The following is a 15,533-nucleotide window of genomic DNA, read 5'->3' on the forward strand; positions in this document are numbered from 1 at the left end:
TCTAACACCATATATTGAAAAAAAAACCCACAAGGGAAAAAAACCAACTGAAAATCTGTTCTTCCCTGCACCTTGTGCAGCTGTGGATACCCTGATCTCCCCTTTCCCTTCCCATGGTGCTGACCACGTCCTCCCATGCTAACTAACCTTCACTGTCCTGTTTTATACTTCCAGGGCACCATGGGCTTGCCTGGTCAAGCAGGGCCAGCTGGAGAGCAAGGCATGCGAGGGCCACAGGTCAGTGTGGGTTCACAGCAGAGAAAAGGCCTTGCCTCATGATGCTGTGGTGTTACTTCATCACAGACACTTCCCCAGAGAGTCTCACCCAAAAAAACTGTTGGGATTTGGGTATTTTTGGGTGTGCTGTGGCCTGGCTGTCCCGCCTGCCACTGTGTTCACACCAGCCAAGGTGTGACGTGTTTGCAAAACATCCCTCAGACACTGCAGCATTTGCTTCCCCTTGGATCTTGGCGTGTTTCTGCCCACGTGTGCTGACAGCCTCTCTTTTCTTTCCACACAGGGTCCCCCTGGCCAGGTTGGCACACCAGGCATCAGAGGAGAGCAGGGTGTCCCTGGACCCAGGGTAATCCTTCTGCTGCTTCCCAGACATTGGCCTAACTATACTGCTGTTGAACTAATAAGATTCCAATGTGTCTTCACATTCCCCTCTCCTAGGACTCCAGCTCTGCTCCACTCTCTTTTAACACACTCTTCCAGCGTGATTCTCCCCTCAACTTACCCTTAAGACTCCTTGATCAAGAGTTAACAGCAGAGAAAGAGCTGAAAGCTATCACAGAGGGGTCAGGACTTCAGCTCTTGGCCCACTATTGCAATTTTAGTTAAAGAGGGTCTCTGAGTGACTGGTGGGGCATCTCTGTGATGTTTCATGCTCTGAAGCCAGATCATGACCATCTCACATGTCTGCAAGGGCCACTCCATGTATTTATTTCTCCCTCCTGCTGCATTCCTCAGCCACACCCATTGACATAAAGCCATATTGCATTTTCCCACCCCCAGCATGGTTTTCCCCCTCTTGCTTTCCTGTGGGTGTTCTCTTAGGGATATTATAAATTGCTGCTGACATTTGCTTGGAACTGAGCTGGACCTCCAGCCCTCCCCAAACATGAAGGAGACTTCTGAATTTCCTGAGGTGTTTGAGAGACATCAGCCACAGTAGTCAATACATGACTCCTTTGGTCATCCAATTCCCTGGTTCCTAGTACCTGAGTTTTCTTGAATGTTGCTGACATGCCTCTCCCCACTTGCATTCCAGGCTGGGAATGGACCTCCAGGACCTGCAGGAGAACGTGGCAGGATTGGTCCCCTGGGAAGGAAGGTATGTCTTTAGGACCACTGGGCATCAGCAACTAAAGCTGCATTGAAAAGCTGCTGGTTTTTGCATGGGCTTTAAGAGAAACATGAGATGAACCTCTTGGGCTTGCACAGCATGGAGAAAAGCAACTCTGTGCTCATTGTCTCATTAGGCCCCCATTTCAGAGAACAGAATGGCAAAAGTAACTGAGCAACTGAGACTCCCAAGCAACTTTCCTGGGCAGATTCTCAGAAAATGCGTATATGGGAAGGTTTTATTTTTCCTGAAATCACCAAAGGTCCCACTAAGCAGCATGCACTTGGCAGCATTTCGTGCTGTGTAGGTCCAGTCATGCCTTTCTGCCACAAGGAGGGCTGCAGACTGCTCTGTGCAAATAAACCAGTGTTGATGGGGTGGGGAAGGCTCAGAGCTGCCTGGAGTTTCAGCACATGCTTTAACAGATGCTTCTCTTTTTAGGGTGAGCCTGGAAACCCTGGACCCAAAGGGCCGACTGGACAGCCAGGCCCACGAGGAGAGATGGTGAGTGTGGCCATGCCCTCACACCTCTAAGGACACTTAAAGAACTTTAAGGAACATATAAGAGTTTCACAAAGGCCTGTGGCTTCAGTGGGTTCTTACTATTGGTGCTGCTGGACCTTTGGGGTTTAAGTTGTTTACATATGGCACATCATTTACATATGAACGACTCTGGCTTTCCAATTTTAGGGTTATGATGGACGAGATGGAATTGGTGACCCGGGTCCTAAAGGCAGGAAGGTAGGTGTATGATCAGCATTCCCAGCTCCTCAGCAAGGACAAGGATGCAGCCAAGATCTCCAGTGGAGATGGATGAGGGCATTTTCTAGAACATATTCAAATTAACCTTTCTACTGTTTCAGGGTGAACGTGGCTTCGTAGGTTACGCAGGACCAAAGGTAGGTGCAGCCCATGAGCTGTGCATTTATTTTCCAAGCAATTTTCCATGGGTCTGTGAAGGTTTAGAGCTGCTGTTTGTGGTTTTCCCCTCCTAGGGTGGACCTGGTGACCGTGGTGTCGCTGGAGGCCCTGGCCCCAAAGGAAACAGAGGCCGCAGAGTAAGTTGGACCATGGTTCAAATTTTGCCTTCTGCATGAATTCCTTTAAAGATGGACTCATCTTTACCTTCAAGTGCTCCTGGGAACTCTCCTGCAGATGTTCATGGAGAGGACTTCTCTGCTCTCTCTTTCTAGGGAAATGCAGGAGTACCTGGGACACCCGGTCAGAAAGGAGAGATTGGATACCCTGGGCCATCTGTAAGTGTTTGCTGCATTGCTGATTGGCTTCATGTAATGGTGGGTGCCAGGGGTTGAAAACTAAGTCCATCACTATCTCCTGCTGATTTCAAGTTGGGAAAGTCTCTCTTTATTTGTTCTGGATGTGTCTCTATAAATTTTTAAGCAGCTGTTTATTGCTGACAAATATTTACCCTTCCTCAAACCAAAGGAAAAAGTCAAGAGACACGGTCTCACCAGGCGTTAGGAATTCCCCATGGCGATATGCCCCTTAAAATTCCTTCTAGGAGATTCTCATCTCTTGTTCATTCACCACCCCACACAGGATATGGACTCTGACCAAATCTGTCTGGCACAAGGCTCCCTAGAGAGGCCAAGGTGACTGGGCTTGCTTTGCACGTGAACCTGGAGCATCGTAACTTACAGAATGGTCTGGGTTGGAAGGGACCTTAAAGACCATCTACTTCCAACCTCCCTTTTGGCTTTGGCCTCAGCTAGGTTCACTCCTCACAAGAAGAGCCCTGCACTCTGCTGTTGGAAACACAGCTGAAAACAGACAGATTTTCCCTTGGCTCCTGCATGACCCATGGTTCAGCAGCTATTCTGACAGGGTTCATGGGGCACCCTGGAGATACACTTTGCACTCAATTTCTCTTCATTCTTTGAAACAGGGCCTTAAAGGAGAGAAAGGAGAATCCAGAGACGTAAGTGTGGCATAATTTCTCTCATGTTTTGAAACACCCTTGGGTTGGCTATGTGATACATCTCTTTCCCCCCCTTTCTTTATTTCCTAAAGCAATGCGCGCTGGTGCGGAACATCAAAGACAAATGCCGTGAGTACCTCAGTGCTTTGCTAAGCCCCTCTCTCTACCCTTATTTGCCCATCATGTTGCAATAATGGCACTGACCAAGCTGTTTTTTTCTCTCCATCTTTTCCACAGCTTGCTGCTATGGTAAGTCTCATTCAGTCCTTTAAACCCCAGGGTGGCTGCATGTCACGACTGTTGCTTTCCCCACATGTGAATGATTTACCCCTGCTGAGGACACCGTCCTTGAATCCTGACAGCTGTTTGAGGCATGACTTGCTCCCAATGCACATTCCCAACAGGTCCCAAGGAGTGCCCTGTCTTCCCAACCGAGCTGGCCTTTGCTATTGACACCTCTTCGGGCGTCGTGAGGGACGTTTTCAACAGGATGAAGCAAACCGTGCTCAGAGTGGTCAACAACTTAACCATCGCCGAGAGCAACTGTCCCCGGGGGGCACGGGTGGCTCTGGTCACCTACAACAACGAGGTCACCACTGAGATCCGCTTTGCTGATGCCAGGAAGAAATCCAGCCTCCTCCAGCAGATCCAAAACTTCCAGGCAACCCTGACCACGAAGCCACGCAGTCTGGAGACTGCCATGTCCTTTGTGGCCAGGAATACCTTCAAGCGTGCGCGCAGTGGGTTCCTGATGAGAAAGGTTGCTGTCTTCTTCAGCAACGGGGACACAAGAGCATCCCCACAGCTCAACGATGCTGTGCTGAAGCTCTACGATGCCGGGGTTGTGCCAGTGTTCCTCACCAGCAGGCAGGATGCGGTTCTCACCAGAGCTCTGGAGGTTGGGGTCCTTCACCCTTTCTTTATTTTCTCCTCGTGCCCTTGGTCTGCTTTGACGGTGTTGGATGCCACAGGCAATGCTTGGCTTTCACAGGCCTCTCAAATGTGGAAGAGAGTATTGCTGTCCAAACTCATCCATCCATTAGGAGAGAAACCCTAATTCTGTAATCATTACAGCACATGATGGGAAATACTAGTGAGACTCTCAGGAGTGACTCTTTTCCCAGGCCATGGCTCCAGGGTGCCAGGTGTGGGATGAAACAGAAGGAAGAGTCTGACAGAAAGGCAAAGGGCAGGAAGGTGGGAGTACATTAGCTTTGTTGGCAGAGGGAGGGTGGACAGACAGAGATTGAAAGCCATGAAAAAGCCCCAGATGAACTCACTGAGCACTGGTTCAAGTGGTCCCTTTTCTTGGAGTTTATGACTCTAAACTGACACTGGGGACACGAGGCTCCTCCAAAAGGGATCCATCGTGCTCGTTGTGCTGAGCAGAGAATCCCTCAGAGTTGTGGGTTGCCCTACCCTCCTCTGAGCTGAGAACAACAGAAGGCAGCATTACTGACTCCATGTGTTTCTGTTTCCATCCCACCAGATCAACAACACAGCAGTTGGTCACGCCATTGTTCTTCCAACCGGCGGTGGTCAGCTGAATCAAACCATTCAGAGGCTTTTGACTTGTCACATCTGTTTGGGTAAAGCATCCAATTTCTCCTCTAGACAGTTCCAATTCTTTCTGGTCACACAGCAGTTGGTTGTAAGAAGGGAAGCCCAGTTGGGAGTCAGCCCTTTTGCTGATGACTACAAGGGATTCTTGGGTTGAGCAGAAAACACTGGCATTATGAACGAGGTTTCCTGGGCGTTCTCTACTTTGTAAAGAGAAGCTTCTTTTTCTGTCTGGTTGCCACTTTTACAGCCCAAATACTGATAGCTAAGTGCTCTAAAAGATGGCCTTCTGCCACTTATGACAGAGTGCTTCAGGGATCCCCTTGGACAAAGGAGCGCATAAAAAAATACTGAACACATAACTGAATGTCTTGTGGGATGAAATGACTTAGGTATCGAGCAGTGGATCAGTGAATGTCCAGGGCTTGATGGTATTTCATGTGACACCAGGGATGTTTACAGTGATGAGGGAGGGTTGTGTTTGGGTCCTGCAGGTGAAAGGTATTTTTTCCCCAGATGTGTGTGACCCCGATCCCAGCTGTGGTGGAAGTGGCCAGAGACCTGCATTCAGAGACAGAAGGGCAGCCCCCACAGACGTAGACACGGACATAGCCTTCATCCTGGACAGCTCTGAGTCCACCACCCCTCTGCAGTTCAGCGAGATGAGGAAATACATTTCCCACATCGTAAATAACCTGGAAATCAGTTCAGAGCCAAAAGTATCCCAGCACCACGCCAGAGTGGCCGTTCTCCAGCAAGCTCCTTACGAACATGAAACCAACTCAAGCTTCCCACCAGTAAAAACTGAGTTTTCATTAACTGATTTTGCATCCAAAGAGAAGATCATCAATTACCTCCACAACCAAATGACCCAGCTCCATGGCACGAGGGCCCTAGGAAATGCAATTGAACACACAATCACTCATGTTTTCGAAAGTGCACCGAGCCCTCGGGATCTGAAAGTCATAGTGCTGATGATGACTGGAAAAGTGAACAAAAAAGAACTTGAGCACCTGCAGAGGGTTGTCATCAATGCAAAATGCAAAGGGTACTTCTTTGTTGTCTTGGGCATCGGCAGGAAGGTGAATGCCAAGAATATCTACAGCCTTGCCAGTGAACCAAACGATGTATTCTTCAAGCTGGTTGATAAAACAGGAGAGCTCCATGAAGAGCCCTTGCTGCGTTTTGGGACATTGCTGCCATCCTTTATCAGAAGTAAGTGCAACATCCTGCAGCCCAAGTGTCATGGAAGGGACAACACCTGTCTTCAGAGGGGTTAGTCAGAAAAGTTTTGAGCAGCAGGACCCACTGCATTTAGTCTCTTTTTTTTATGGTTTGTACTGTTGGGTGCAATTTGGGCTGCTCATACTTTACCTAGTTGAGTATGTCCGGGTTTTGTTCACTTTGGCCTCCTCATCCTCTTCCATGTTGATCCACCAATAGAGTTTGCACTTCAGTGTGTTTTGTCTTGGTCTCCATGGGCTCACCTGTGGAGTCTGATCTCATCCCACCTGGCTGGCCTCTCACATAGGTCCTGCTGAGTCCCTTTGCAGCACTTCCTTGGAACACCCAGCAGATCTTTCTTCCCAACTTCAGCACAAATATCATGTCCAGCAGGCCCTTGGCTGGCTCAGGCTGAGATCTGGAGTTGCTGTATGCAGATTTAAGGACCAGATGTACAGGATTCTTTGCTTAGGGATAAATAAAGCTGCTGTGTTTGGAATATGCTGACTATGCCTTGAAAAGTTACATCTCAGCATAGCTAGAGGCTCCAGGCTGGACCTCCAGCTGCCACAGATCCTAAACACACCCATCCAGCAAGGATAAGAAATAGACCTCTTTTAGGAAATCCAGGTTTTAGCAAAAATTCCTGAAAAACAGATTAGTGGGCTGATATACCACAGATTCAGGAATGTCTTGCACTAAATAGGAAGCAAACATCTGGAAATAAATGTTTAGGTTAGCTCAGTTTGCTTTTTCCGTTTACTGCTTACAGCAGTCCTAGAAACTTCTAATTCTTGAAAAAATAACATTACCTGCGTGGTTGGAAGTGCCTTGTTACAAGAAATGTATTTATAAGTGACAGACTCAGGCAAACAACCCTCTTGTAGTTAAGGCCCTCATGTTTGTAAACTGGAATAACAAATCTCCCAGCCTTGGATGTTGCCATAGCCAAACATCCAGCAGGAAAAAAAAATTATTTTGCTTTTTTTTTGCTTTTTCTTGGTTTTGGTTTTTTTAATGAAGAAGAAATAAATGTAATCTGTTGGTGGTGGGTATCCACCATCATCAGCTCCAGTATTTAATGTCTCTCTCTGTCTCCAGGTGAATTTGCTTCCTACCTGTCTCCAGAGATAAGGAGACAGTGTGAGTGGCTCCAGAATGGTCAGAAAGCCCAGAGCCAGCGCCCCGTGCTCACTGGGCAGAAAGCAGTGTGAGTAATGCTCTGGGGAAAAGGAAAGAAAAAGCAACTTCACTTTCAAAAATCAGAATCATCTCCTAATTAATATAATTCTAATAATACTGCATTTAATTTTACTGGTTTCCCCAGTGCTGTGTCAAAAGAGCAGCAGAGATACCTTATAGAGAAGGGTGATGTATAATTTAAAATTTGGGATAAATTTCATATTTATATATGTACAAAAATATGGTGGAGGTATATGTTAACTTTGATTGTGTAGGTCAGGAATTCCAGAAATTACTATTAATTTGGGGCTTTCTACTCCAAGGATTGTTTCAGAGGCTGTGCTGCCCTGGTTTATCTGATATACAGAATCCATCACAGCATCCCTGCTAATATTTTCTGAAGAAAAATGAAAGCTTGTGTCACCCAGACTCACTGGTGGCACAGAGCTGTCCTGGCTTTGGAAGGCCAAGCCTCTTGAAGTTGGGCATGTTACAGATCTGTCTACTGAATTCACTCTTCTCAGAGAATCACAGCACAGTTTGGGTTGGAAGGGGCCTTAAAGAACATCTTGTTCCAACCCCTTGCTAAGGGCAGGAACACCTTCCACTAGACCGGGTTACCCCAAGCACTTTTTACTGCTTGGACCTAAGTACTTTTCACTCTTCACTGTGGGCAAATCTAAAGCTGGCAAAGACTCTTGACCTCAGGTGGGTTCTTGCCAATGGTTTCTATGTCAACTCTTCTCCACTTCCAAAATTCTGCTCAGGTTCGTGGCTCCCAACGCGACCATCAGCCGGACCTTTGCTGCCAGCACCACGGTCAGCACAACCACCAAGCCAGTGGCCAGTGCCCATGCCAGAACCACTCCTGCCAGCACCACGGCCCAGAGCAGAGCCACTGAGACCACCCCAGACAGTTCTGTGCTGCAGGTGAATGCCACTGCCCAGGGAGCAGACAGTGCCACCGCCCACACCAAAGCCAGCGGCCGGGCCACCACCAATGCCACAGCCACCGCGGCCGGCGGCAGGAGGAGACACAGCGGTATGTGAACAGCTCTCCCCATGTGGGCAGTGCCTCCCTCTAGGCTGAACCACAGCAGGTTGTGGCTCTCCTTGCCCCCTGAGAGGATTATTCCTGTGGGAAATGTCACCCAGAGGCCAAATTTCGGTTTTAGGTGGAAATCTGTGCTGGGGCTTTGTCAGCTTGTGTCAAGAATTTTGTGCAAAAATGAGTGGAGGACAGGCTGCCCCTAGGCAAAACATAAGCAGAAACAATCCATCCAGCTACAAAGAACTCCTCTTTCTAGTGTGGCTCATTTGTTTCCATGATTTCCTCATAGCATCGCCCCTTGTCCAAGTTTTGCTATTTGTGGTGGTTCATGTCATTGTTTGAACTCCCAGCTAATATGAATAGTTAGCTCATCAATGGATCAGTGTGGAGACCTATTTGGGAATGCCAAGCTTCTTTCATGTGAGCACAGTTCATACAAAGGAGGTTTTCCAGGTATTTTTGCAAGGGGGTACCAGGCAGGTCTGCACAAGCTGAACAAGGATCAAAGCATGTGTCCAAGCACAGGGAAGCTCATCCAGTCACTGATGGAAAGTTGCTGCATAAATAATAAATAAAAAGCAGTCAGCTTTTGCAAGGCTAATGCTTTTATCAGCTTAAGGGGAATAAACTTTTCTGAGTGTTTCTTGCTCCACCAGTGCTTTAAGCAGTATTTATACAGGTCTCATCCAGTGATTTCCCAGAGCAGAAAAACCTTTCCATAATTACTTCTTTGACCTATTAAGGTTATCATCCCTGGAAGTGTTCAAGACCTGGTTGGATGGGGCTTGGAGCAACCCGGGATAGGGGAAGGTGTCCCTGCCCATGGCAGGGGGTTGGAATGGGATGGTCTTGAGAGTCCCTTCCAACCCAAAGCAGTCTGTGATTTTATGTTCACTATTAGACAAGCTTGGCTTGGAGGTCTTCAGCAGCTCAGCAAATCCATTGCACCCTAGAGAAGGAAGGATCTGACTGGGCACATTTACAGTTGTTGGGAAAGTGCTGGGAATTTCAATCTGTGAGAATCTTGGGGGGGGGAAAGAAAATAAAAATGCTTTGATTTGCTAGATTGCAACAGATTATTAAAGATAAATAAACCACTTGGTGAATCATCTGAGCTATGGGAAACAAAGCCTCCCCTGCAGTGGCATTTGAGACAGCCAAGTACCAACTTGGTTTGCACTTGCCATGGAAAGAAGATTCTGCAGCACTGAGGCACATTTTCCTTGAGATTTTTCCCTCCTCATTCACTACTTGGTGTCCCTTGTGATTCTGCCCTGCAGCAAAGACCTACGACATCCAGATCACAGATGTCACTGAGAGCAGTGCCAGGCTGCGCTGGGCCAGCCCTGAGCCACACAACACCTTTGATGTCACTGTCACCTTGGCACACGACCACTCCCTCGTGCAGAGGCAAAACCTGACTGGCACCGAACACGTGATCCGAGGGCTCAAGAGTGGGCAAAAATACGTCGTCGTCATCACTGGCTACCAAAAATCCCAGCCCAAAGTAACCTACACAGGGTCATTCAGCACAAGTAAGTGACTCTTAAAAATGTGTGGACATTTATTTTTTTTTCATAAAGTCGACACAAAAGATAAGGGATCAGGAATCAGTTGGTACCAACAATCCCAGCCCTGGCTGTGCTAAGTTGTGTCGCCTCATGTCTGCCATCCTCTGCATCATCAGCAGGGTATGAGATGTGGGAAATGTGTTTAATTGAAAAATGGGAGTTACAGTAGGATTAAACCTGCACAGAACGTGGGATACTTAAAGGCAGTCCCAGAGTGGGTCCCAGAGGGTTTGCACACTGGTGCAAAAGGTCTTGGTGGGGGTCCAGCCTGCTTTACTGCAAATAATAATGAGTCAAACTGGTAAACTCAGTCCAGTCCAATATCAAAATAAGCAAGAAAAGCTGCTTCCTTGATAGCCATTTCCATAGCTACTGATCTGCTTCCCACACTATCCAGAAAAACCCACAAAGAAGAGATGGAATGGAAGGTTTAGTCCTTTGGGGATCCAAACTCCATGTGTGCAGATCCAATGTGAACCTAACCAAACTCTCTGGCATGGCCAAAAGTCGCTGTGTAAGAAAGAGCCAATTTTTTTTTAATGCTGTTGGCAGAGGGGTGACTTGGCTTGGTGGTGTGAAGTTTGTGCTGGTCCTGCCAGTGCTGTGTCTGGCTCCCTCTGGCACTTCCGAGACAATTCCAGTGCCCATGGAGAGCCTTTCCTCTGGCTTCAGTGGGTTTGGACCAGTCCCTTACCTTCTCAAGCAATAAACATGCCCACAGAAATGTTGAGAAAAGACATCAGAGGGTGGAAGTAATATTTTCATGTGCTGAACTGGAGCTCCCAATACCCAGGGAAGCTGCTTTTCTCACAGAATAAATCTTGAATGGGAACAAACTGAGAAGGCAGTGGTGGCAAGCTGTGACCTGACACTGAGTAGGATTGTCCCCCTTACCCACAGCCAAACTTTACACTAAAGAAAAGCAAATCCAGCCCTTCCTGTGGCTGCAGACCCCTCCTGCTCCATGGAACTTTTTCACCTGTGGCAATCCTCGCCATAGCTCCTAGAAGGATGTGAGGCCTGATGGGGAGGAGTGTTGGGTTCAAGAGAGCCCTTGAGGGAGCAGGAGAGTACAGATCCATCGTGGATTGGCCCCCCCTGAGGGACGCAATTTTTATTCTGCCATCTCTAAGGCCAGGAAACCAAAGATAAACTGGATCCAGAGAGATCACATCCAGCTCCTGAACCCCTGCCTGTTGGTGCTGTGGGGTGAGTGGGGGCCATCCAAAGCAGCCACATGGGGCCCTGAGGATGCTCCTCTGTGGTGACCCCGAGGGTGAGCCCAAGCAGAGCCACTGGCTGGGGATGGAAGGCGATCCCACCCTGCTGCAGCCAGGTGGCTGGGGATTACTCATCCCATCAGCTGCCTCCAATAAACATTTCTCACATGTGTGTGCTGGGCTAAACAGATCCAGACCTGGCCCCTGTGCTGGAGCTGGGGCCAGGGAACCTGTTCATGACTGCACTGAGGGTGCTGCTGCTGATGGCCTGCCCCTGGACTGACCCTCTGCCTTTCCTCCACAGAGACCCTGGTGCAGCCCCAGGTGTCCCTGGCCAACATGATGCTCAACACTGAGCCACTGGAAGGGCCTGAGAATGGTGAGTGTGGGCCATGGGGGATTGCTGGGCGGGGGGCTCTCACAGGCCCACTAACACCAAAGGATCTGCAAGTCCTTGGCTTTGCAGAGCCGGCTGATCCTGGTGCTGGTGACATCCTTGGCTGTCCAGGTCTGAGCCCTGCACTGGGGTCTCTGCCTCATTTCATCACTTTGGGTGACATCAAGCTCATCACATTGGTGCTGTCACACTCAGTGACATCAGTGTCACAACCCCTCTTCCAAGGACCTGGGAGGGCTCTCAGCCTTCATCAAGCAGCACAGCCACTGCAGGCACACCAGCAATGGATCTGTCATCTAAAACTCACTCCTGAATCACTACTCCCATGTTTTCCTTTAAGCATTTCTCTTGCGCTGTGGCTCATTTTCTTCCGTGGTCTGAGAGCACGGGGAAATGCTGCTGCTCAGTGTGTTCAGCCAGGAGTTGTTGAGCTCTGGCTGCTGGTGTTGAGTGGGATGAGCATGAATCTCATTCATGCCTGGCTGGTGGCACCACTGGAGCTTAGTGCAGTGGAGGGGCAAGGGCTTGGGCTGGACCAACTCATTTCTCCTTCCTGCATGAACCATCATCATTCCCTTCCCATGTGCTCCCACTCCTTTGGCCCCTCTCCCTGGCACTGACATCTCCTCAGAAGCCTTGTGACAAGGTGACAAGCACCCCCTGGCTTTGTTTAACCCCTTGGCACCAGCCTTTGGGAAACCAAGTGTGTAGGCTCCTTCTGCTCCAGGGAAAAGGGATGTGCTGTGTGCTTGCTCTGCACTTCCACACAGACCTCTCCATCTCAGCTCCTCTCGCTGACCCACCTGCAGCAAATGCCTCTGCCTGGGGATTTATGGCAGCCAGCAATCTGGGGGGAGCATTCCCCAAGGATGCTAATCCAAAGGTTTTCAACAAGATAAAGACTCTAAAGAGGGCAGGAAACTGGGGATGGGTTTAGCTGAGCCTCCTCTAGTTCATGGGAGACACCTATGTGTAAATCTTCCAAAAGACTGGGGAGGAAAGCCCACACTCTGTCCTCCTTATATAGGTAAAATACCATGGACGGCCCAGCACAGCTAATAAAAACCCTGGGATTTGGACCTAAATTATCATTTTTGGGGCAGAAAAGGAACATATGTTTAAACCTTCATTGAGCCTTCACATACACCGGGTGCAACTTGCTTTTAGAGATAAACACACTTAAGGACTAGAAGTTACTGCCAAGACAAAGAGCTTTGAAAACAGAGTGTGGGGATTTGTGTGAGGGCTCAGTCCTGAGTGCACTAGTGGGGCATAAGGGGTTCCCACTATGTTGCTCCAAGGATTTGGGGTTTGGATATGTGACAAAACCAAGAGTGAGAAGAGGTAAGCTGGAAGCTGGGGAAGGTTTGCATCCAGCAAAGAGATGAGAGGGGAAATTACATCAGTCCTGAATCAGGCTTTATTTTCCCTTTTTTCCTCTTTTCAATCTCTCTGCTTTTTCAGCTTTTAACCCCCTCAGAGTCTCTTAACCTTTGCACCTTTTGCCATGCAGATTGGCCAGACCCTTGCTTGCTGGACTTTGACATGGGCATGCAGTGCAAGGACTATCAGATTGTGTGGTTCTTTGACTCGAAACACAAGTTCTGCAGCCAGGGTTGGTATGGTGGCTGTGGAGGTAATGCCAATAGATTTGAGACCGAAGCTGAGTGCAATAACAAATGCTTAAAGCCATGTAAGTACCCCATGAGGATTCACCCTTTTGCATTTTGTCCTAATGTCAACTGATGTTTGGATCAGAGAGAAAATACCGTTTAAAATCCAAACCCGTGCACTTTTTCCTCCTCCAGCAGCAGATGAGAAAGCCATGCAGCAGCCACCCCTTGAGAAAAGATTTTCATCAGGTAACACCCCCCAAAATCATTAATCATCACAAACAAAGCAAACCCATTCTTTCACCTTGACCATTTCACAGCATGCATCCAAGCCTACCCAACCCCAGATCAAAAGTAGCACAGAGTTAGTTTTCACTTGCTCCTTCACATGACCTCGTCCTTCCATCTGCTTTGCATGAGCAAGTCACTTTGCATGTGTGTTGTCCCAAAAGGACATACTGTTCTGGCACAACCGGAGTGGCAAAGCTCACTGGATTTCATGAGGGACCTGGGGCTGCTGAACTGGAGCGTGGCAAGGTCCCAAATCAGTTTGTGTTACCTCTGTGTGACAAAAAAGTGCCACTGCTCTGCTGAAATGCAGAGAATTCCCAACATTTCCCTGCCTGTAACCAAAACACCTGATGGAAAGTTATTCCATGGGTCTTGGGTATTGCATGGAGACGTTTTCCCTTCAGCACCAAAAGATAAAAGTCAAGGTTGAGGGGGGAGCCCACAGGAAAATGGCAATGTCCTCCTCTCCTCAGGGAGTTTCTGAGGTTGAGGGGTTATGTTTGCAAACCTCTTCAAGACCTGGGAAGGGAAAAGAGGCTTGAAATCATCTCTATTGGTTCAGCAAGGGGTTGGGAGGGAACAGAGCCCAGAAAATCCTTACCAGAGCAGCCTTCCCCTCCCAGAGGTGTTTCAGGGCCCTTTGTGGAGCCAGGAGGGAAACCACAGAGTGAAGACAGCCCTGATACCTAAAGGCAAGGCTTTAGTCCTTGCAGTGGCATAACAGTGTTTGAAAAGGCAAATTACAGACCCTTCCACCTCATTTGACTTTCTTTTAGGATCCTTAAATCACGCTTGGGAATTTTTGTCACTGGCAGCCCTGCAGAGATGTGGAGGCCAGGAGGAGGTGGCCACCATCAGCCACAGAGATGTCTGGGGTGGCAAAAGGGGATTTCAACGTTCTTTGGGGATGCAAATGGGTATCATGGATCCTCTGGCTGTAGTTTGAGGACTTTTCTGCCACAGGAAGCAGTGCACAGCTTGTGCAGGAACCTGCAGCTTCACTCCAGAGCAGGATTCCACCCTCAGAGAGCAGGGAAGCCTCCCTGATGAGGTTTTCTCTGGAGGGAGCGTGTTTCTGCCAGCCCTGTCCCACAGGCCAGCCCCTTCTGATCATTGTCACATGCCTTTATGATGTTTCCAGCAACTGTTTCTGAGGCTAAAGTGATATTTCATCAACTTGGCACTGCTCTGCCCTGGGCACAGAGTCAAGAAAAGCAGCTGAGGGGCCCTGGAGGGATGTTCAGGTCTCTGCCCACTGTGCTCTGCTTGCTTTATTCCCTTTCCATTTTCTGCAAAGCCAGAGCTTGAATCCACATGGAAAATGGACACATGAGTTCAATGCATCTCAGCTTTTGGGGTGCTGCGTGGTGGCTCAGGCTCTGGGCTCAGCCCATAGCAGGTGCAACATTGAGAAATGAGTTGAGCCCCCAAACTTTAAGGCACTTTGGCTGCAAAGCCATGCACCAGACCCATTTCCTTTTTGAAGCCTTTTAAATGATGTGATCCCCTTTGATTTTGGACTTTTTATATAATTTATCATATGTAGATGTGGAATTTGAGGCATGGTTTAGCGGCGAACTTGGCAGTACTGGGGTAATGGTTGGGCTCAAGGGTCTTAGAGGACTTTTCCAACCTTGATGATTCTATGGCTTTATTTTTTTTATTGTCATTAACTTTTTTAGCATGACAAAAGTAACTCTTAAGCGTAACTGAGGCCCATTTTCTCCAGGGGATGACTTAAAACCCTCTCTCTTCCCATCTTTTCAACCTGCTACAGCTTAAAACACATTTTAACTCCCTAGTTCTTGCTCTCTATGAATTATTGGAAATTTTTAGGTAAACTTTTGTTTAATTTCAGACTGAAATAGGGGAAAATTAGGTTATATATGCAAAAGACATTCTTCTGTTTTGATTAGTGTTTGGATTTGATTCCTGTGCAGGGTTTGGGGTAGAGTCATTTCTGTGGTCACATCTGCTGGATTTCAGTGTTTTGGAAGGTGGGGAAGAAGTGAGATGGGCTTTGGAAAAAGAAAATATGAATATAAGAAAGGCAAAGAGCCTGCCTAAGGCATGGGGAAGCTTTTGGCTGTAGGAGCCCAAAAGCAAAACTGAACTGCAAGGTCAACACTAATTTCTG

The 15,533-nt window shown here is 48.2% G+C and overlaps 1 protein-coding gene across 4 annotated transcripts in view; it reads left to right on the top strand.

Moving 5' to 3' along the window:
• Window positions 1–15,533, top strand: part of COL6A3 (collagen type VI alpha 3 chain) — a 57,702-nt gene that overhangs the window by 40,812 nt on the left and 1,357 nt on the right. For all 4 annotated transcript variants that reach the window (XM_058839748.1, XM_058839745.1, XM_058839746.1 and 1 more), the window contains 19 exons: window positions 175–237; window positions 521–583; window positions 1,274–1,336; window positions 1,790–1,852; window positions 2,039–2,089; window positions 2,212–2,247; window positions 2,344–2,406; window positions 2,542–2,604; window positions 3,255–3,287; window positions 3,380–3,428; window positions 3,692–4,185; window positions 4,777–4,876; window positions 5,364–6,062; window positions 7,173–7,281; window positions 8,021–8,295; window positions 9,585–9,839; window positions 11,400–11,474; window positions 13,006–13,185; window positions 13,301–13,354. In XM_058839748.1, coding sequence (XP_058695731.1) covers window positions 175–237; window positions 521–583; window positions 1,274–1,336; window positions 1,790–1,852; window positions 2,039–2,089; window positions 2,212–2,247; window positions 2,344–2,406; window positions 2,542–2,604; window positions 3,255–3,287; window positions 3,380–3,428; window positions 3,692–4,185; window positions 4,777–4,876; window positions 5,364–6,062; window positions 7,173–7,281; window positions 8,021–8,295; window positions 9,585–9,839; window positions 11,400–11,474; window positions 13,006–13,185; window positions 13,301–13,354 — 2,788 coding nt within the window. The remainder of the gene's footprint in view (window positions 1–174; window positions 238–520; window positions 584–1,273; window positions 1,337–1,789; window positions 1,853–2,038; window positions 2,090–2,211; window positions 2,248–2,343; window positions 2,407–2,541; window positions 2,605–3,254; window positions 3,288–3,379; window positions 3,429–3,691; window positions 4,186–4,776; window positions 4,877–5,363; window positions 6,063–7,172; window positions 7,282–8,020; window positions 8,296–9,584; window positions 9,840–11,399; window positions 11,475–13,005; window positions 13,186–13,300; window positions 13,355–15,533) is intronic.

Source organism: Poecile atricapillus, chromosome 5, assembly GCF_030490865.1.
Source record: "Poecile atricapillus isolate bPoeAtr1 chromosome 5, bPoeAtr1.hap1, whole genome shotgun sequence".
Lineage (NCBI taxonomy): Eukaryota > Metazoa > Chordata > Aves > Passeriformes > Paridae > Poecile > Poecile atricapillus.